Below are 22,038 nucleotides of genomic sequence, written 5' to 3'. Positions count from 1 at the left end.
CAATTCGAGTTTTGAGGGAAAACGCGACTTCCTCTTTGGCGTGGAATGGTGATGGTAGAGAGGCGAAATTGGGTATTAGTCATGGCGACAAAAGCAGCAACATGCAATTGCCAGTTGCCAGTTGAGCGACAAAACTCGTTGCCTTGGCCACTTTCGTTTTCAATGCGGGTCTCTCGCCGTCTTAGCTTGGCTTTTCTCTCGGTCCGCTCTTTGGTGACTATTACTCAATAGTCGGAGCTCGGCTGGGCTCGCTCCGTGCCGTACCGCTCGCCAGTCGGTTGGCGGTGTTGATGGCATTTTGATTTTGAATTTGTCAGCCGCCGTTTATTAAGTGCTTCGTCGCGACGGCACAGTGTTCGCGAACTGCGGATGCATTTGGACGGCGCGAGACCGCAGAAAGCGAAGTGTAAAATATTAAAGATACGCTCTAAATTATCGCCAGGCCTGCACGACCAGAAGTGAAGAAGTGTACGGTGGAGAAAATTGTGGACTTTATTCCGTTTACCAGGGCGGGCCCAACACTGCACATCGGCCTGCTATGCAAACGAGGCGCGATTATTCAATCAAAAACTCGCGCCGCTACGTGAATTAAGTGAAACACAATTGCAGAAATCAGTGACAGACGCGGCAACAACAAGTGTACACAACAAAAAGTACGAAAGTATTGCAAAATGCGCCCGCCGCAGCAACTGCTCGTGTTGCTGCTTGCAACAGTGGCCGCAGCTGGCCACAGCAGCTACAATTCGGTTTACAACGAGGTGATCCCGCCGAAGCTGAAGCAGGCCATCGACCAGGAGCTGCCCAAGGAGGCCAAGTTCTTCGATGAGCTGGACTGTGAGTATTTTGGCTGAAACCGCCCTTCCCTCCTAGCGTCGAGTCAAATCGAGTTCGTTGCCTAAGTCTTTCGTTCGCCTGGCACAATTTGCATATTAGTTAACACGCCATGCTTAACCTTGATCTTCGCTGCTCCTCCATGTCAAGCGCAGGCCAATTCCCAATTGGGGAAGTTGTGAAACCCCTTTTGAAAATCGGACTTGGGCCCCCGGCGAAAGTTCAGCATTCCGTTCTTGGGCAGCCAATTCATCTTGTTTAATTGGACTTTCCAAAAGAAAGACACGAAAGCCAATTAAGACCGAGCTTAAGGTGATTACCCATTAACATAAAGGCACCAAATGCGAGATGTAAACTCACATAGAAAGCCTGCGATTTTGGGCAACTGTGAATGACTATCAAAACGATGGCCAGCCTGGCCAAATATTATAAATCAAATGCCGCAGCGTGGCGGCTGCACAAGTTCAATGGCAGCAGCAGCTGCCACGGATATATGTAATACGAGTATGAGAAAAGCAAAAGTGTTTCCACATACACCGATACACGGACAGGAAAATCCACTGCAATTAACTTCAATTGCGCACTCGCAGTATTCGAAAGTGTTAACAGCGAGCCCCGTGAGTCGGCCATTTTCCCAAAGATTATAGATTATTTGGTTTGGCCTTTTATGTAAGCAGAAACCTTGGCCAAAAATACAAACCGACGACAACAAAAAACAAAAAACAAAAAAAAACGTAAACAGCCCAATTGAAGTCGAGCAAATCGATGGCTTGGCAACATGTTGCCGGCTCGCTGGCAACACCGCTGCGCAGCCGCTCTGCGCTGCTCCGATTCGATCCGATCCGATAAAGTTGCTCTGCAAGTGAAATGGCCACAAGCGGCGTTTCTTCGTGTCTTCGGCTGCCTTTCGGACCTGGCTGCTCGGCTCTGGGCTTGGCGGCCGCAAAAGCTTGGCTTAGTTCTGAGCCGATTTTCCCGACGCGCGGTCGCCTTTCCGTTTGCTCGCTCCTCGACGACTGTGTGCGCATGCGTAAAGAAAGATAATTCCAGAGGCACAAAAGTGAAGTGAAGATTACGCTTTTCTTTTCGAGCGTCGAAACCGCGCATGCGTGAACTGCGCCAGAAAGCGCCAAATGATAATAAAAGTGAAATCCTTTGTGAACTAGTGGCAGGACTGCAGCTGGTCGCGAGCCAGTGACGGCTAAAAATCAATCATAAGCCAGCAAGCGAAAGTGCCACTACCCCCATCGAAAGTGAAAGTCCGCGTGGGACAACCCCTTTCGTTTCGCCCACTTGCCATGCTGCCACTGCCCAGGCACTCCAAGGACACCTGGCTGCGGCTAGTGGTCCTCTGTGCCCTGATATGTTTGTCAGCGCCCAGAAGAGCCGATGCTCTGGGCTATCCCAGTGCCCAGCAGGAGCACGACATGCTCATCCTGGACGCCTTGTCGCGGCGCAGTGGAACCGGATACTATGGCGAGAACAGCGTGATGGAGATGCTTTCCCGAAGTACTTAGCCTCGAACCATTTGACCCGACATATGTTAGACCCCCACCCTGCCACCTCTCAACTAATCTTGTTCCCCAACCGCCCCTGTCTTTGCAGTGATACCGCAGTCGTGCCGCTTTCGTGGCCACAAGTTCGAGTGCGGCCTGTCCATCTCCTGTGTCTTGGGCGGCGGCAAGCCGCTGGATCTTTGCTCTGGCGGCATGATCTGGTCTTGTTGCGTGGACAAAGATCTCGACGCCGAGGAGAGTCCGCACGCCGCCCCGGTGAACAACACGAGTGAGTATCCCCCAACCGACATATCCACATCGATCCACCTCCATTCCGATTCCCAAATCCAGACACACATCTGATTCTGAAAGACATTTAGCCTCGATTCCCTGCAATTGGAAAATTGCTGCGCTTGCAGTTATGCAACTCGGTTTCGTATAATAGCGCTATAAATTAGCTTGCATTTCGAAAATGACAACAAATTGCTCTGTGCACTAGCACACAATCTGAAGCAGGGGTCTTTCGGTGCCTTAGGGATATATGCAACTAAATAACGCAGAACGCAGATAAAATTGTATTTAGATAGTATTGCTAGTATGGCAAGCTTAACATATTCCTTAGTCTTGCAGTTAAACGTATATTATCATATAATCTGAAAACAGTTTGTATATTTTACAAAATGATCTTTAATTTTTGAAAATATACTAAGCATGTCATTCTTCTTCAAAGAAATTTCCAAAACCAGAGATGTATAATAATATACAATACAAAGTTAAAACTAAAACTTTATATTTCTCTAATACGCGTTTTGCTATTCAATCCAAAATTAATAATATTTATAATGATCTTTATCATTTTTATGTGAGCTATTCTTAAATTAAATATACCTCTACAATTAATTAAAATAAAAATGGAAGTAGTAAACCAAAAGTTAAAGTTAATATCTTAAGAGGCATTTATTCTTGGATGTGATTTAGTATTACTTTCATCATGAGTATGATAACTGCTTTCTCACCCTTCTAAGCCTTTTTCTGAAATTATTTTCTTTTTGGGTGAGAACACAATTGTGGGAAAGTTCTCATTTAGTAAGAAGCCCAATTCTTGACCGCAGAATATAGCTTTAATTTGATGAAATATGTTCACATTCCTAAAACCAACTCGAAAGCATACTCTAAACGCTGGCTTGTGGATCGATTGGCTTGCCATCAAGTGCATTGCTTCTATCGTAATCGCAGTGGATGCAATTACCAATTCGGCAATAGCTGCAGCTAGAAGACCAAGGAGACGAGCCATTCCACTTATATGTATTATGCCACACACGCATCGGTATTGCCCACGGAGTTTTATTTATTTGGTTACTTCAACCTGCTGTTTTCCATCTTCAGCTGTTCCGCAGCTATTTTGTTGTGCTCTGTTTAGTTTTCTAGTTTTCTGCCTTTTTTTCGAATGCGCTCGTTACGAACATAAAAGCAAACCTGAACAATAACAAAGCATTACAACATGTTATGAATAATTCTTGGTGGAAAATTTTGTTTTCCCCGTCTCTCACTCGCTCATCAATCTCAGTCTCAGTCTTAGACTCAGCCTCAACCTTTTCTTTTGCCGCAATTTAACTTAATTTTGGGAGTCTTTTCCCCACATTTTGAGTCAACCTTTTCCTCGAAGCCCATAAAGAAGCGGGTTCTGCGTGCTTTCTTTGGTATTTCATGTGTAAAGTTTTCCCAAGGCGTCTGGTGACAATGATGAAGCCAAAAACTGAAATCCGAAAACCGAAAACCGGAGTCAACCCCGAAATGGGCAAAACTCACTTGCGGAAATAAACGAAGGTGAACGTTTTTGCATTTAAAAGTGAAATTTTTGGTTTTCTTTCTTTGTTTCACTTCGACTGGGCGCCCTGCACTCCATCCCTGCCCCACCGAAATCTTTATTATTTTGTTTGCTTTCAAATGTGGGAAAAATCACAGCGCCAAAGTTACGGCATACCCGAATCAGGCCGAGATCCGAGCTCTGAGCTCCGAGCTCCTCGAAAGTGTTAATCAAGTCATGACGCCGTTCTGTCCACCAAATGGCTTTCGGATTGGTTTGAATTACGTGCGAAACACCCGAACACCCAGTCTTTGTCTTAATAGCCCCACTGACCAGTCTGAGCCCAAATTTTCAGCTGACATAATCGCATTCGTATTTTTATTACGAATGCCGACCAGTTTTTGGGGGAAAGTCTGACACCGACTCCGTTGGCAATGGTGACCTCTGGAGTCGCTGGCCAGACCATCATCCTGTATCCCAATTCTCACACACAGGCGACATAATACACTTGCATGACATTTACCCCGACCTGTCGACGAATGCCAACAAGCCGCAGCACCACCTGCACCACCACAGTGGCAACGGCCTGTCAGCGGCCCCATCCACATCGTCCACAGCGTCCTCCTCCGCACGACCGGCTTACCCAAGCAGCTACTACGGCACCAAGCGACCAACCCACTACAGCGGCTCCAATCCCTACAAGCCAGGCTCCTCCGCTGGCGGATCTAGCCGCCCATCCTCCTCCTCCTCCTCCAGCCTAAACAGCTGGGAGCACGAGACCGGTGGCCACCTGGGCTCTATCAGCGGGATCACAAACCACCTGGACAGCTTCTTTGACGCCGAGTCACAGGCGCCCTTGGACTCCGCCGGCGCACCACCACCACACGAACCGCTGCCCAACGCACAGGCCTTTGCGGTGGGCAATGTCCTGGACCTTAATGCTGGAGAGGCAGCAGACGAGTACCAAAGTGGAGGCAGTGGCGGCTACCACGACGCCAGCTATCGTCCAGTGCCGGGTACAAAACCACCACCATATCACACATCTCTCTTTCTGTGGCACCACTGCAATTGGTTCTTTTAAGCTGCACCACACAACCACTCACCACTCACTCACTATGTTGCTATCCTAGTTTCTGTAGATCATTTCTTGACTTACTTTGGTGCTCTATTGGTTGGATCAATGAAGTTACGCTTACTTACTTTATATATATTTCTATTCCCAGGCTGCGGCGAGGTCTACACCCGATCCAATCGCATTGTAGGAGGACATTCCACGGGCTTTGGCTCTCATCCCTGGCAGGTGGCGCTGATCAAAAGTGGGTTCCTCACTAGGAAACTCAGCTGCGGCGGTGCACTGATCTCCAATCGATGGGTGATAACGGCTGCCCATTGTGTGGCTTCGTAAGTACAGCAAAAATTGAATGGAAATCTTTTCAAAGCATACTTATATATCTTTGATTCCTTCGCAGCACTCCAAACTCCAATATGAAAATCCGATTGGGCGAGTGGGATGTTCGTGGTCAGGAGGAGCGCCTAAACCACGAAGAGTATGGCATCGAGCGAAAGGAAGTGCATCCCCATTACAATCCGGCAGACTTTGTAAATGACGTGGCTCTGATCCGCTTGGACAGGAATGTGGTCTACAAGCAGCACATCATACCCGTCTGTCTGCCTCCTTCCACCACCAAATTGACTGGTAAAATGGCCACTGTGGCTGGGTGGGGGCGAACCCGACACGGCCAGAGCACAGTTCCCTCCGTACTGCAGGAGGTGGACGTGGAGGTGATCTCGAATGATCGCTGTCAGCGATGGTTCCGGGCAGCGGGTCGCCGAGAGGCCATCCACGATGTGAGTAAACATTGGCATAGACTTAAGACCGGCATAGGTCTTCCCTTAAAAAAGATCTACATTGAGCAACTTCTTTTCGTCCAGGTCTTCTTGTGCGCAGGCTACAAGGATGGCGGCCGGGATTCGTGTCAGGGCGACAGTGGTGGTCCACTAACATTGACCATGGACGGTCGCAAGACCCTGATCGGATTGGTGTCCTGGGGCATTGGCTGTGGGAGGGAACACCTGCCCGGCGTCTATACGAACATCCAGCGTTTCGTGCCCTGGATCAACAAGGTTATGGCCAATGACAACGCGTAGGCGCCAACGCGCAGGTGTGCGTCCGCTGCGGAGATGCATGCCGTCAGCCAGGCCATGTGATTCCTCTACGACTCGGGGTTGCTAGTGTGTAAGACCGAGGTCCTTGGGGCCTTGTATTTATTTTATCATACTCCACATCCTAGGGTTCCTCGACTCAATCAGTCCAACCGTTCGATCCCTCCACCCTTCATTCGACTTCATTGCATTCCACGCATTCTATTTAAGTTTTCTATATTTATTAAACACTGTTCGAATAATTCCTACATTTGCGATCCACTTTCACTGACATCGTATTGATACCAATAATTATGTTTTAAAAATAAAAACAAAATGTACCAAAATACCATGGCTTTTTATTGACAAACGTCTGATGTGAACATCAAAGATAATTTTAATTACAACTTTTTAAAACTTTATAAAACCTGCATTAACTCGCTGAAATTCATGCAACAGAATTTAACTTTTACATTGCAATTTCCATTTGACGTGGTTCGCGTCTTGGGTAAATAAAAACAAGCTGCATACTTTCAGGCAGCATCTCAATCAATATACAGATGATGCACAAAGAACATGATTTCGAAATGGTTTGGAATCTGTGTTTATCTTGTTGGGCAAATAAGAAACAGAGGCAGCAAACATTAGCCAGAAATGCCAGAACAGGCACGAACATCAAACAGAGATATCTTCTGAGATAGCGCGGGAAATCCAAAACTGGGTCCATGGCCGTGCAACAGGTGCCACATGCTGAGCATGATCTGAATTTCTAATGAGCCCGACTTCCGCTGGCCACCAAGCAGTAACCAATGACCAGTATCATCGCTGGGCATCAAAACTCAATAACATAATCAGGGGGAGAAGAATCGAAAAGGAGCTTATCAGCAGCTCTCCTCTCTCACCAGGCCTCGCTCTTAGCATCCACATTGGCATCCACTTCTTCGGGCAATTGGCCAAAGAATCGGGGATCGCTTGGCTTTCCAGGCCTCAGTTGCTGTGGAGCAGCCCCAGTGTCAAGGTCTCTCGAGTTCAAGGAACGGCCAAAGACACGCGTCATCGCCAAGTCAGTCAGTGGTTGATAGTTAATTGTGCGTTTTGTTTTGCTTGCTTCATTAAACAGAGATGTTGTGAGGCGCGATTCTTGTGTGCTGTATAAATGTGTTTCTTTGGCAGTCTAAATGGCCTTTTCACAAGACCTAATGATGTGTGGATTAGAGCGTGTGATGGTCGCAGTACCTAAACAAAAGAAAAATTCCTACAATTTGTGCATTGATTAAAGGACAAAAGAAGCTAGAAGCCAGCTTTAATTTGTAGCAGAAGTTCAATATTTCCCTTCCTGAAATGAGCAAAGTGTTTTTCCCCAGAAGTGCTGCTCCTTAGAAGTTTCTTCCCATACGTTTCTCGGAAAACGTACTTAAAAGCCAAGGAAGTCACCATGCAATTCTTATCAGCCAACTGGTTTGCCTGTGAGAGCCGCAGCATAATAAAGATTGACTTTCTTAACCTGACGACGTGCATAAATTAAAAGACAAACAAACGGTGGCCCCCCACACTCACACACTCTCACACTCGCACAGGTGACAAAGAATGGCGAGCAGCAGCAAAAACACACTCATTTGCAACACAAAATATATATATTAAAAGAAAAAGCCACGATGTGTGCATGTGTGCGTGTGTGTGTTTGTGCTGTCTTCTGCTTCTTGCTATTTTAATGTGAAAGCGCTGTTAACCCCAAACTCCCCCCGCCACAACCGCCACCACCCCCCGCCAAACACCTTGTGCCGCCAATCAGCTGTGAGCCGCCTCAAAAAGAGAGAGGTGGCCAAAAGAGAGAGAGGTTCATTTGAATAAGAAACAGAAACAGAAACAGCGCCTAGCTTTTGGCCGTTCTCGGTGTTGGCCTTAATGAAAACCGTTATGCGCGTAGCGCAGTCGACGCCGACTGCACGCATGCGCACATGTTGGTGGTTTGGTTTTGGTTTTGGTTTTGGCTTTGACTTTAACTTTGAGCCGGAATGAGCGTGCGAGCGAGAGAGAGAGAATCAGCTAACTTACCAATTTCGTCTTACCAAGTTCTTCAGCTCTGCCGGCGTGGCCAAATCTCAGTCGCAGCGGGCAGCGGCAGCGACGGCAGCAGTGCCAGTGGCAGAGGCAGTGGCTTCACCTGGTTTGTGGATCTTTTGTGTGAGCTCCACACCGCAGACGTGCGCAACTTGTCGCGCTCTTAACTTGGTCTTCTGCTCGTCTTCCGTCTTCCGCGACTGTGTGTGTGTGTGCGAGTGCGTCTGTACTCGGGGACTTAGCGAGTGTGCGTGTGTGTGTGCGAGTGTGAGTGAAATAATTGGCCTGACCCAAAGTCCCGAGGCAAGTTCAAGTGCAAGAATACAAGCCAAAACCAAAGCAACGAAATCCCAACCGGGAAAGGAAACGAATCTCGGGAAACAAATTTTCCCAGGCGGCTAACAGTGCTTTGTGTGATCTTTTTTTGAAAGAAGCGAAAGGTAGAACTGCGGAAAAAGGCCGAGAGCCAGTGTCAAAAGTGAAGAAACTCATAAAACGAACGAGCCACAAACGTAAGAGTTATAATCACACTCATATGGTAACAGCGAATTAAATGAAATGACCCAAAATAGCTGGCAGCAGTGAACCGAAGCTCGACGTCAACTGGCAGCCAACGCAAGTAAATGCAAAAGATCCGAGACTCAGATACGCATCCGCCAGATACGCCGGCTCTTTTTTCCCCTGTGCCAGTGGTTGTGCCCAAAGTGCTTGTGCACTTTCTACCGCGTACAAGTCAATTAAGCGCCAACTCACTGCGGTCACAGAAACAGAAACAGCAACAGACTCAGATGCATGTGCTAAGATACAGATACAGATTCAGATACAGATACCGAGCAGCCGATAGATGCGCATAACTGCAACTAACTGCACCAGCAGAGGCTGCAAAACAAGAGCAGCCAGTTCAAGCGCCGCAAACACGGCCAAAGCTCGAAACGAGTCCAAAGCAAAAGTCGCTCCCTCCTCTGTAAATTTATTGAAATTCCTGTAAAATGCAAGCGAGCCAAAGCGGCGTGCCACAAGAGTTGGGGCACCAGCACCACCACCACCACCAACAGCAGGAGCAACAGCAGCTTAGTACAAGTGTTTCAATTGCGCTGCCACTGCCGACTGCTTCTGCTTTTCCCTCAGCGACCGAGAAAAGGCAATCTTAAGCAGAACTTTGCTTGCTCCAGCTTCCTTTGGCTCCTCGGCAAACGATTTTTGCTTTTCGGTTTAAAGAACTGGTCTGATTGTGGTTATGCCAATGGCAAGTCGTGGGTAACAGGGGTTAGATGGACTGGGAGTTAATTATATAAGGGATAGTTTTATTCAGTTAAAAGTATCATACAAGCTGAGATTGACCAAATACAAGTGATGCAGTTTTTATGTTCATTCAGGTTACTCTATGTTAGATTTTATATATTTTGTGATAAGTACCATAGGGTCGACCCCCCTGCGACAACCACACACGGCTCTTCCTTATTGTTGGAGGCCTGCCAGTCCGCCTGTCTTTGGTCTAAAACGCACTCGACAGCTGGGAGGGCGGTGGGGGGCATTGGAGGGGTGGAGCACGTTTGTCTTGCGGCCACAGATGATCTGTAGGCAGTAGGAAGCCTGTTGCGTTATTTGCATTTCACGTTCTGGGGCCGCTCTGGTTTATACAGGTTTGCCGGGCAGATCGCCTGTCAGGAGAAGTTGATGATGGGGTGATAGGATGAGGCTGCCTGCGTAGAGTAGCGCAAAATGGCTCGCCGTAATTATTGTAATTTGCATTCGGCATTTGCAATTGAGAAATTGCCGTTGATGGTTGTATTGAACCTGCAATGGCAGCTGCTGAAACAATTAGGCGGCCCTCAGCGGCAGGCGATGCGCACGCCTGCCCATCGAGTTTGTGCCCTAAGTCTTTCGTTTTGAGCTAATGAGCTGGGCTTAGCTGGACAGCCAGATGGGGACATGTGGCCAGAAGCGCCAAGCCGATGGGCCTTGGCAGCCCGCAGCTAAGTGGACACAAGACAAAATAAAAAAAAATAAAAAAAAGCCAAATATACACAGAAAATTTCACCGAGCTCCGTTTTTGGTAAGCAGAAATGAAAGCAGCGGCCAGCGAGACGCACTTCTTATTTGATTACACTAGAAACGCAGTCGATGTGTATGTGGTTTCTTTTCATGAGCTAGTCGTTCCATAGCAAATGGCATAATTCTTTTGTTCAGCATTTGAAATTACCAACCGCTGCTGGCATTTCACTTTTCATTTAGGTAAATACTAAAAAAAAAGAAGCTACAAAGAAATTCGTTGGCTTTCGCTTTTACCCAGGGCTAACTCCGCTGCGAAATGTATTTTTAATACCAAACAAAACAAATTGTAATTTCACTTTTAACGAGCAAATGAAATTGTCACTTGTATCGAGTCGCGAGTGGAAATTACTTAATTGCCCATTAAACAAGGTGGAGCTGGAGGGACAGCCTTAACAATCCCCAAATCCCCCGATCTACCGATCAGCCGATCCGATGGAAATCATGCAAATCATCCGCTTCTACTGCTTCTGACCCAGATCCGGCCACATCTCGCTCTTCCCAGGCATTCTGGTTATCGCTCAGAAATTCATGTTAATTTGCACACAGAGGCAACGCCAACACAATTATACAGATACGCATACCGATATGGTCTGAACGTGACCCAAATACACAAATAGCTGGCCAACATTTTTGAGGCTGCGAAAAGCCAAACAATCGTGGAACTGGACTTGAAATCGTGTGTACTACAAGGCAATCTATCGGTTCGAATTCAACATCTAATTGAGGCATCCGCATGGATATGTTTTATGGCTTCCGTTCTTGATTACAGATTCCCGATACTGATTTAGCATTCGGGCTTAATTAAAGCCATTTACTCAGTAAGTTGCGGTCGAAGTTCCTACGAGCCAGGTTCAACGACCGCATTACGCAACTAACAGAAGAGTCGCTAACAATGAGAGTTACTCTGCCCCCTTTCTGCCGCCAAACGCAGCTAATTTCTCAACGCTGCAGAATCGTGACTTAAAGAAAGACCCAAAGAAACCAAACTAAACAAAACAGAACAGAACCGAACCCGAAGAGAACAGAATGGTCGATCAATGAATGTGTTGTCACCGCAAGATGCCTCCGGGCATGGACATAAGTATGCGAGACATAGACGCGCCTTGTCATCGGATCCCGGAGCAGGTCCAGTTAGCTCTAGCCAACTCATCATCGTCATTTGTCGTCGCCGGTTGTTAGTGGTTCGCTTTCTTTGATTGCTCCGGTTTATGTCATCATTTCTGTACATTTTCCAGCGCTGAACTTTCTTCACCAGATCGAACTGCGACTCAATTAGGCGTGTGTTGAACCCCGGCTCGCGATGGGATGAGAACCTGGTTGGCACCTGGGACAGCCCTGCGCAGCCCTGGGAATGGGAACCTGAGGTTAAGTGCATTTACATACGGTTATGTAAACGGGGCACAGATTATACAATCAGTAAATGATTCCCCTTCGGGCCGCTTTCTATGCTCACACTTTTGCTTTCCATTTGGAGCATTTTAGGCATGACTAAACAAGCCATCCCGCATATTACACATACGCCCTGGCTGCCTGGGCAAATTTAACTCGTTCGGTTTCTGTTTCTGTGTTTTGTTTCATTTCTCCCCGTTTTTGCATATGCAAGTCACCAGAGACAGACTTTCACCTACTTGAGTCAGCCGAGGCGTATTGCTTCTACGCACTTGTTGCTTCCTCCGTTTGCCCGCTGCTTTTCTCTGTGGTTGTTGGTTTGGTGTCCATCGTGCCCATCGGTTTGGTGTAGAAAAATATGGATTCGTTAAGTGATCAATTTGAATAGGGCCTTAAAAACGTTTCACATTTCACATGACTCATCCGGCGGGCGAAGACTAACCAACTTGTGAACTCTTTTTGCAGATGGGTGCTCAACACACGGACACAGGCACCTATACGTACACAGCAGCCAGTAGGGCGGTAGAAGCCTCAGATCTGACACCCAAAAGAATTGGAGCACCAGCGATAGCCACTTCTAGAATGCCACTCACCAGCCTCGTCTTCAGCCTCCTCACGCTGGGCAGCCTGATGCTGTTGACGGCAGACGCCAGTCCCGTCTTCGTGGATAATCCCAGCTTAGCACAGTGTAAGTACCCACTCTCACTTCTCCGATTGAATCATCTGCCCAATTGGGTTTATGGGTGTCAAGCAATTGACGCTCTCACTTAACGGGAATTACTCAGCGGGAAGAGATTCGGCTGCTGATGCACATACCGATCCCATCAGTCCCTTTCTTCCACATTGTTTCCCGAGAACTCCAGCACTTTCTCTCACGCAGACAATTAAAAGTCAGGTATCCCCGGTGATTACAATAAACTAAACCCAGATCTCAAGTAGCCGCACCCTAAATCAGAAGCCCCAGAAACTTGAGAAAATATAATAAGCACGTTTCAAATCACATAACAAGTATGAGAAAAGTAATATGGCATATTTCAATTTGCTTTAACAACAATACAAAGACGAATTTAGAGTCCAATGGGCGAAACTCACCTACGCATTATGGGTAAAAGTATATGACATTTTAGTAATACACAAATTAATTCTAAACTAAACACATACAATTTTTTAAAGTAGAACACAAATTTTATAACGGGGGGATAAATTAGAAAGGGGAATACATGAACGAGTGCAAAACTAGAATATTTAACTTCTCTAAGTAAACTAATGGAATATAGTTGATTTGTAGCAATTAAAAAAGTATAATTGCCTGATTCCGTAATAAAAGCATTCAATTCCCTTAATCTACGGCAGTTGCTTTTCATTAACAAATTAAAAAAAAACTATCAGAAGAGTAATCCATCCAAATAATTGACTATAAAATGATTAATATTAATAATGCTTCACAAAACTGGCTTAATTTGTTTGAATAAAGTTAAGTATACCAGTATGGTGTTTATATGGCACAAACCAAGATTAAAATCATTGAAAGCCGTGCAAACATTTAATATGATGCCAAATTTCTGGATTGTTTAACTTTATGCTTAGAAAAGTATTGTTCAAGTTCTAGTTCAGCATCAACCATCTTGAGATAACAGAAGCTGGCAGCCATAAACTTTATTGCCAAAAAGGCGTGAGCATGGCAGCGGAAACAAAAGACTTAAGCAACGAACTCGTCCGCAGTGAGACCAAACTGGGAACAGAATGAGCAACAGAGCCAGAGCACTTCTAATGAAAGTAATCAAAATTAATGACAATAGATACAGGCGTTGCCGGGAACGAAGATTAATTGGGTCACAGCCATTAAGAATCAAATTTATACGCTATTAGCACTTCCTCTGCGGCCCCACGCAGCTGCCAATTTGTCTGCTGAAAGACAACAAAGCGCAGCCTTTGAGCGGCCAGCGGAGAGATGAAACTAAAACTACTATACGAAACTTTCATATAAGCCGAAGCTGTCCAATGAGCCAAACTGGCGAACGTCAGCGGGCAAAAGCAATTGAGGTCAGCCATCAAAGAATGTTGCCATAAAATAAGCAACCGCCGCCACCAGTCAGGCCAGTCCGTCTTGGACACTCGGACGCGGACCGGCTATCTTGTACAGATTCAAAATCGGAATCATACTCTGGCCAAGAGCATGTTATGTTTACGACTGGACCGCAGCGGCAACAAAGAAAATATAAATAATATGGATCCACTCGGGCAGACTCGGGTATCTACGCGCAGACGGAGGAGAGGCGGGCGGCAAGAGGCGGCTGCAGAAAGCGGAAAGTAAATTTGATGGCAAGTGAAAGGGAAATAAGACAAACAAACCCGGAGATCGAACCGAACCCTCTGTTCTTGGCTGCCGCTGACCCACATAGCCGCTGCGCCACTCACCCACAATCGGGCCACGAAATTGTGGTGCCGCATTCGCATGCCAAAAACGAATTTCCTTCATTGCAATGCGGGTCTTTTCCTCTCTAGCCGTCTGTTCCTCCAACTCCCCTCTCCCCAACCCACCGAACCGTCATCGATTCTGGCTGTTTGGTAGGCCAGGCGAGTGGCTAGCGAAACATATGCTAAGCTGTTGACCCAAAAAGCCACAAAACGAAATGCAAACAGAAACAGAACCGCTGCCACTGCCACTGCCGGCTTGGCCACGATCTATGGAACGTGACAATGTCTCGGGCTGAATTCCCCTTTCGATGGATTATTTTCGTTCTCGGCATAAGTTCGTGTCTTGAGTCATCCGTTTTTGGGCCGCCGCTGAAGCATGGAAACTGAATGCCCAGGAGAGCGCTCTTCAGAATTTCGTGTTAATTGCATAAGAAATGCGCGGCACCTTACGGCTAAAGTTCAATAAACGCAAAACACCAACCAGGCAATTGGCAATATTTATTTAAATACCCTCTAGAATGATAGGGCTATCAACTTTTGGATGGTTTCATATTGTCTCTAAGTAATTCCAACACATACATATATTTTGTTTGAAAAAGGGGATAAACATAAACTGGGATTTGATAAAAGAAAGATATCATGGGCTTGGTAATCAGTAAAACTAAATTTATGTAAAATAATCGGAAAGCTTATTGATTCAAGTACTATAAGTTTTAGTGTCACTGCCTATGTTTTTTTTTTCGCTGTAATAAGCACAAGATAAAATATAAGCCCCGATATGAAACATTAAACATATATAGCTGACAAAAAGTAACTGACAGTTGATAAGAGCCAATAAGATAAATACCCATAATTTGCACCTTCGATAATGAAATCCAAAGAGGTATTTAAAAAATCGCCTTGGTCAAACGATACGCGATTTGTTTTCTTTGTAATGATCAACAAAGTTCAAGCAAAGTGGCTTATTTATGTGCGAGTATTTTAAGCGGTAAGCCCAGCTTGTTAAGTGAATTTATGAGCAAAAGGGGCAATCAGGACCGCCGACTGTGCTTTCCTCGGACAGTCCGGCTGCTCCAAGTTATTTCGCCGTGGCCGCGATTTGTCAGGGCCCCGAAACACAAATAACCAAATAACTCTTGGCCCCGTGCTGCCGCCTGTAATTATATAAGTTCAAAGCTCGGGCTTTCGGATAATTCTCGGCTCGATTACACAATGACGATGGTAAAGATGATGACGATGCTGGCGGTTCTTGGCGAAGCGGCAGCCGCAGAAGAGCAGAAATAATAAATAAATAACAATAATGCGGATGGGCTACTGTTGCCTCATCGGGCGGTCTTATGTGTATGTTTTGGACGGGCGCTGATGACGCCCTTCAGCGATCTGGTGGCTTTTATGGGTTCTCCTCGTGCTGGGCTTTGGCCTGCGGTTCATACCCATGTTCGTGCTAGTGTTCGTGATCGTCTTCGTTTGTTGCCACTTCATTTTCACTTGTGTTAACTGTTTGCCTAACGGTAAAGAACTGGCTCAAATTGGCGTACAAATTCGAAGGCGTTAATCGCCGCAGCAAACGGAAATGGTGTGGAGCAGCCGATTCGAGTCGCTGGGACCAGAATAGGAATCTTATTTGCTTTGTCCCCCCATCATCATCATTACTTAGTATATAATAATCATTGTTCTGTGCTACAATTATACTGATTGGTCTGGTGATTACCTTGCTATTGACAGTCCAATCTGGTCGTAATATCCGTCATCTGCCCTGCATCGTTCGCAAATCGGGACGCTCTGGCATCTGTATGTTCGCCATCGATTGCATCAAGCAGAATGGTACCCACCTGGGCACCTGCATCGATCGCTTTTACTTTGGCTCGTGCTGCGCCATGAAGGTGAGTAATTAGCGTCCCCTCAAAATCCTCCATAGTCAACTAATTCCTCTGCATAATTACCAGGAGGAAGCCTCGCTCTTTGCGCCAGAGATCAACGACAACAGCATTGACCAGAACACCATCTCCCACTTTTCCCACGAGTCCACCACGCTGCCAACCAGTGCCCTCTTCAAGCTAACCACAGAAAGCAGCTTGTCCAGTAGTAGCAGCAGCGGTAGCAGCACCGCCCATCACCACACCACCAACGAGCTGCTCAAGAACGTCACCCAGTCCTATCTGAGCACCGCGAAACCGGCACCTGTTCGCACCACCAGCAACGGCACGCTCTCAACCACACGCCGCCCACCGCTGGCACACACCACCCACAAGAACTCGCACTACGTGGTGCGCACCACTATGAAACCCAGTGCCGCACCGACAACAACGATTACGCCAACTGTTAAGCCACCGAGGAGGCGCACAACCACCGCCAAGCCGGTGCTAACAACTGCTCCGATTGTGGAGCAACGCATCGAAACCACGTCGGTACCCACCAAGTTTGTGACTTTCCAAATTGTGGAGACGACGACGCCAGCGGTGACCGAACCCACTCACCAGCAGGAGACAACAACCACTACGACCAGGCGACACACAAGGCCAACGGGAAGCAGCTCCGTAGCCAGTAGGACAACCAGCAAAACAACAACCACTACCACCACCACAACAACAACCACAGCAGCTCCACCCACAACAACGAGCACGAGAGCGGCCACAACCACCCAACGTCCAACACCACCGCTGCGCACCACCACGAGCAAGCCGCACAAAACCCATTCCAGCAGGAGGCCAGCACCTGCGAAAAAGCCAGTGAGTACGACAACAACCACCGCCAGTGGAACGCAATCCACACGGAAGCCGGCTGATAGTCTGGCCAGCGGCAGCACCACTGCCAATGGCACCACAGCCACCACATTGCCAGCTCGAAGGCCCGTGACTCAGACGAGCAGCAGCAGTACCACCACCACCAGCACAACATCGACAATAACAACCACCGTGTTTAAGGACGAACTGCCCAAGAACCGCACCACAACGAGGCTGCCAGAACGCACCACTCAAGCTCCGCGACCCAGGCCGAAACCCACCGGGGAAATCGTCAAGGTGCCCGCTCTGCTTGCTGAGCCAACAACAACCACCGTGACAAAGGGTTCATCCAGCAGCAGCAGCAGTTCTCCAAAGCCACCAGCAAGTAGCACCACTCCTTTGGTAACCAAAAAGAAGCCAACCACCACCAACGCGCCAACTACCACTACCACTACTACAACAACAACAACAACAACCACAACACCTAAACCCACTCGAAGAACAAAGCCTCCCACAACAACAACCACTACTACTACCAAGGCTACAACAACTACCACTAAGGCGACAACAACAACAACTACTGCAAAACCACTGATCACCACGGAACCACCCACAAGTGCACCCCTAACAACAACCACCAAAAAGACCGGCCTGATAACTTGGACCGATGTGGAGGCTGAGCCACCGACTAATGCCAGTATTTCGAACGATTGGCAGCCTGCACCACCTTCTAATTGGTTGCCACTGACCACTGAATCAAGTGAAACAGCTGACAAAACATCAGCGTCCACAGGTAAGCGTAACAAAAAAGAATTTTAAGAACTTATATTTGACACGAGATTAAAATACGACAAACCCAACGTAAAAGGCAGCTTAATAAAGGAAATGTTTCATATTAATAATAGTTTACCACTAAATAATTTAAAGATTACCCCTTTAAAGTTATTTACTAATGCCTGTTCTGCATCCTTTCACAGCACCACCCAGCGCCACCGACAAAGTGGTCATCTCGGTGGCCACCAGTGTCAGCGAAGTGGAGACCCACGGCCCGGGCAAGCCGCAGAAGACCACAAAGCCACCGAAACCCAGCAGCACAGCCAAGCCCACAACAACAACCACCGCAGCAGCGACAACCATAGTGAAAACCACAGAGGCACCAGCGAGCAGTATAGAATTAGCCTCATCTACATCATCTTACACGGATCTGGGCAGTGATTTGGCAGCCAGCAGCAGCAGCAGCACCACCACCACCACCAGCAGTCCCACAACCGCAGCTGAAACCACCGATTACAGCGGCGAAGAACCGAACACAACGACCATCGAGGCTACAGGCAGCACCACCGTGGCACCCGCCAATGCATTGGAGGGCGTCGATTACAAAGAAGGTGAGTTCGAGTGCTGGAGTGGCGGCGAGAAAACCCGTTCCTGCGGGGAGAAATCTATTAATACCTCGTGGCTGACTTTGGCCATAAGACAAAGCCAACGTGCGTGGCCATTAAATTCAATTTGAAGGCTAAACGCTGGCCTTGAGCCAGCATCATCGGACTGAAGACCAAGAAGCGGAGACATCTTCCGAGATGTCCGAGGTGCTGTCCTGGGCCAGCTAGCTCATAAATGATTACACAGGAAGAAAGCACAGACCAAATCAATTGAATAGATCAAGGGAATCTATATCCAGAGGTTATAGTGAGCTCTAAATATCTAGAGTGATTTTCTAATATGGGCAAACAAAAGTATCTAAGACTTATTTGCCTTCGAAGTTATTAGAAAATCAAAATACAATATAATCGCTTAATTAAGTGATTAAATTTAAACCCGCTCTTATAGATAGTTGTATGCGAAGAGTTCTTATTCTTTTAGATAGGGTTTATACCACCACCATGAGTGATCAATTTCCTCAGTGCAAGAACACTCCTAAGCAGGACTTTTGCTAGACGCAGTCGGCAACAATTTTTACAGCAATCATTTACAATAATGACTGCATCGTGCATGGGATCGCGGCGGTCATTGTGCCGCATGGGTCACGTTGTCGGTCGTCGGTCGTCGGCCAAAGCCCACCAAAAACGAGCCAATCCGAGCCAGAACCCCTGCTCCCTGCGTCCCGTTGACCGATTTGCGGCGGCAAAAGCAATCTTGATGCACGAATCGAAACAAGTCGCGCTGCAGCGGCTCGGCTCGGATCTCGCTTCGGATGGGATCGGTTCGAGCCAAGTCGAGTTTGTGGCCATAAAGTAGGCCGTTGACTGCCTGCCTTCGGGCAGGCCAAAGTCAAGGACTGAGCCTCCTTGGCCAAAGCACATTACATTTGGGCCCAAATGACTGAGTGCCAGGCGGAGTGATTAAAATGTTTAAGGCCCTGGCGGGCCCATTACTTTAATTGTGACCTGACGCAGGCCTATTAACCAAGATCCCATTCTGAATCCTTCCTCTTCTTGTATCAGTTTGCGGTCGTCGCATGTTCCCCGAGCCCCGAATCGTTGGTGGAGCTAATGCGGCCTTTGGACGCTGGCCCTGGCAGATCTCGCTGCGCCAGTGGCGCACCTCCACCTACCTGCACAAGTGCGGAGCTGCCCTGCTGAACGAGAACTGGGCGATCACGGCGGCCCATTGCGTGGATAAGTGAGTAATCCATGGACTAACCCATAGACCCAGTGCTCATGAGTGTTACTTTCAGTGTGCCACCTTCCGATCTCCTGCTGCGCCTGGGAGAGTATGATCTGGCGGAGGAGGAGGAGCCCTACGGCTACCAGGAGCGACGAGTGCAGATCGTCGCCTCGCATCCGCAGTTCGATCCGCGCACCTTCGAGTACGATCTGGCCCTGCTCAGGTGAGTTGTTTGCCCCCCTGTGGTAGTTCCAATTAACTACAACTTCCGACTCCGTTCTCTGGCAGGTTCTACGAGCCCGTCATCTTCCAGCCGAACATCATTCCCGTTTGCGTTCCCGACAACGATGAGAACTTCATTGGCCAGACCGCCTTCGTCACCGGCTGGGGCCGGCTCTATGAGGATGGACCCCTGCCCAGTGTGCTGCAGGAGGTTGCCGTCCCCGTGATCAACAACACCATATGCGAGTCCATGTACCGATCCGCGGGCTACATCGAGCACATACCGCACATATTCATCTGCGCCGGCTGGAAGAAGGGCGGGTACGACTCCTGCGAAGGTGAGTAAAAGGGCCAGATGCTGTGGACACCTCGGTAAACCAATGCTGTTGTCTTCCCCAGGCGATTCCGGTGGCCCCATGGTGCTGCAGCGTGAGTCCGACAAGCGTTTCCACCTCGGCGGTGTCATATCGTGGGGCATTGGATGTGCGGAGGCCAACCAGCCTGGCGTTTATACCCGCATCTCGGAATTCCGGGACTGGATCAACCAGATCCTGCAGTTCTAGGTCCCGCCCCGGCCCGACTCTTAGTGAATGCCTAGCACGTCTTCCCCACACGGCATCGGAATCCAACTCAGACTCGGACTCGTGCTCCGGTTATGGAGGGATCCCATGGAGCATCAGATCGGCCATAACCCGAGCAACGATTCCAGTTGCTACATTTACCTCCACCTGCCCGCACAGCAACCACTGACCAGACACTTCCATTGTCGTAATCGTAATCTTACACTTAGCGTTGCCTAGCCTAGCCTAGCCTAAACTAGTTAGTGAATGTGATTAAGCAGAGATCACTGTGCAGTCACGGCTCATGTAACGTATTAACCGATTGGACGGACTCCTAATTTATTCCCATTTGCTGTACATAATTTTCTAAATTATTGCATAACATTTACACTTAGCTTTAGTCCTATACAACATTAATTTAGGGCACTCGACGTCGGTCGGGTCCTTCGGTAGGGCATCATTATCACGTAAGTCGCTTCCAACCGAATCGAACCATGCGGCAGAAGCTATTGTAATTTTATTTTATAACGTACTGTAATTATTTATTTATAGCAGCTCATGCACAACAAAATTAATTCTAATAAAATGTTTAAAACAAACAAGTTGTCGTGCGTTTTACTAACTGGGGGTTTGATACTAAATGAGGCCCTTCAAGGGGCTAACCACGAATTTTTATACATTTAAGTGAAAGAATATAATGTTTATTGGCGTCATTAAATGAGAATATTTTTTAGGCCTAACTTGCAATTAGAATATCTCTTATATCCCCGACAAGCGAATGGCGATGTTATATTTAGTTTGCCACGTTATCGCAGTTTTTTAAAATCGTATATATATATTTTATGGTTTCCGTATTAAAAAATAATCTCTATTTATTTAGTCGCTGCATGTAAACGATGCCGGTTAAGTCGTTAAAAAATATATTGGAATTGGAGGTACTTCTTCGAGGTAAGAACATTTTGGATATATTGACAAAATGAGAAAATTTATAATAATGAAATGTTAGGATTGTTCCATCAATAAACTATTTTTACAAAAAATCTTTGGCTCCACCTATTTCAGAAAAAATGTGTACACGACTTGGTAACAAACTTTGATAAATTATTTAGCCTTGACTTCAACCATCTGTTGTGCGGCGAATTTACACGAATTTCATGAATCGCATTTAAAAGTTCAAGTCATTGGCCTTTCGAATACGTTTTTAAATAAATGTTAGGTGTTTTTTGCCTAAAGGTCAAATTATGAAAAGCATGAAAATTATTTAAGGAAATCGTGAAAATAGTTGTCGACAAATGTAAAAGTACCTAAATATAAGAAAAGCTCACGAAAAATATTTATCTATAATAAATTATACAATAATAAAGCGTAAAACTAACAAAATAGTCTAAAGTGTTGACTAAAAACTTGCGAAAAAAGGAATTTTCTAGGCGAAACACTCGATAACAGAGTTCCATTTACTTTCTTTCTAAAGTTGTAAAATAAAAGTATTTCTTTATTTTACTAGGTGGGTACAACCAATTGCAACACATCCAGAAACCCCACACTCAGCAATCGAATTCCTTATGCATGAGACGACACCGACTTGGGCAGCGGATCGCACATTATTTGGCAGGTGCCACTGAGGCAAAACTAAAAACTTTCTTCGCCCGAAGGGCGGGCACACGCCTCTTTTAATTTTGTAAAATTATTAGATATGCGAAACATGTAGCAAGCGATTAACACGCAAAGCC

At 46.9% G+C, this 22,038-nt stretch overlaps 2 protein-coding genes across 6 annotated transcripts; both read left to right on the top strand.

Annotated features, from left to right (window-relative positions):
- Positions 1 to 326: 326 nt before the first annotated feature.
- On the top strand, positions 327 to 6,619 carry CG8172 (uncharacterized protein). 4 transcript variants are annotated; one of them, NM_136594.4, is made up of 6 exons: positions 327 to 834; positions 2,437 to 2,616; positions 4,629 to 5,150; positions 5,358 to 5,535; positions 5,604 to 5,982; positions 6,067 to 6,619. In NM_136594.4, the coding sequence occupies exons 1-6, from the start codon at positions 672 to 674 to the stop codon at positions 6,280 to 6,282; spliced, it is 1,638 nt and encodes a 545-aa protein (NP_610438.2). In that variant the 5' UTR covers positions 327 to 671; the 3' UTR covers positions 6,283 to 6,619. The 4 variants fall into 4 exon arrangements, with proteins under 4 accessions (NP_610438.2, NP_001097236.2, NP_001097235.2 ...); NM_001103765.2 differs by lacking the exon at positions 327 to 834 and adding an exon at positions 1,789 to 2,340; NM_001103766.3 differs by lacking the exon at positions 4,629 to 5,150.
- Positions 6,620 to 7,265: 646 nt separating this feature from the next.
- Np (Notopleural) lies at positions 7,266 to 20,908 on the top strand. 2 transcript variants are annotated; one of them, NM_001259284.2, is made up of 9 exons: positions 7,266 to 7,364; positions 12,247 to 12,469; positions 15,925 to 16,082; positions 16,146 to 17,715; positions 17,900 to 18,307; positions 19,364 to 19,541; positions 19,597 to 19,749; positions 19,815 to 20,086; positions 20,148 to 20,908. In NM_001259284.2, exons 2-9 carry the CDS (start codon positions 12,247 to 12,249, stop codon positions 20,309 to 20,311), a joined length of 3,126 nt encoding a protein of 1,041 aa, NP_001246213.1. In that variant the 5' UTR covers positions 7,266 to 7,364; the 3' UTR covers positions 20,312 to 20,908. The 2 variants fall into 2 exon arrangements, with proteins under 2 accessions (NP_001246213.1, NP_610437.2); NM_136593.3 differs by lacking the exon at positions 7,266 to 7,364 and adding an exon at positions 8,477 to 8,849.
- The last annotated feature ends 1,130 nt before the right edge of the window (positions 20,909 to 22,038 follow it).

Source organism: Drosophila melanogaster, chromosome 2R, assembly GCF_000001215.4.
Source record: "Drosophila melanogaster chromosome 2R".
In the NCBI taxonomy this organism is placed as follows: Eukaryota; Metazoa; Arthropoda; class Insecta; order Diptera; family Drosophilidae; genus Drosophila; species Drosophila melanogaster.
This window is presented reverse-complemented; position numbering and strand designations above follow the sequence as displayed.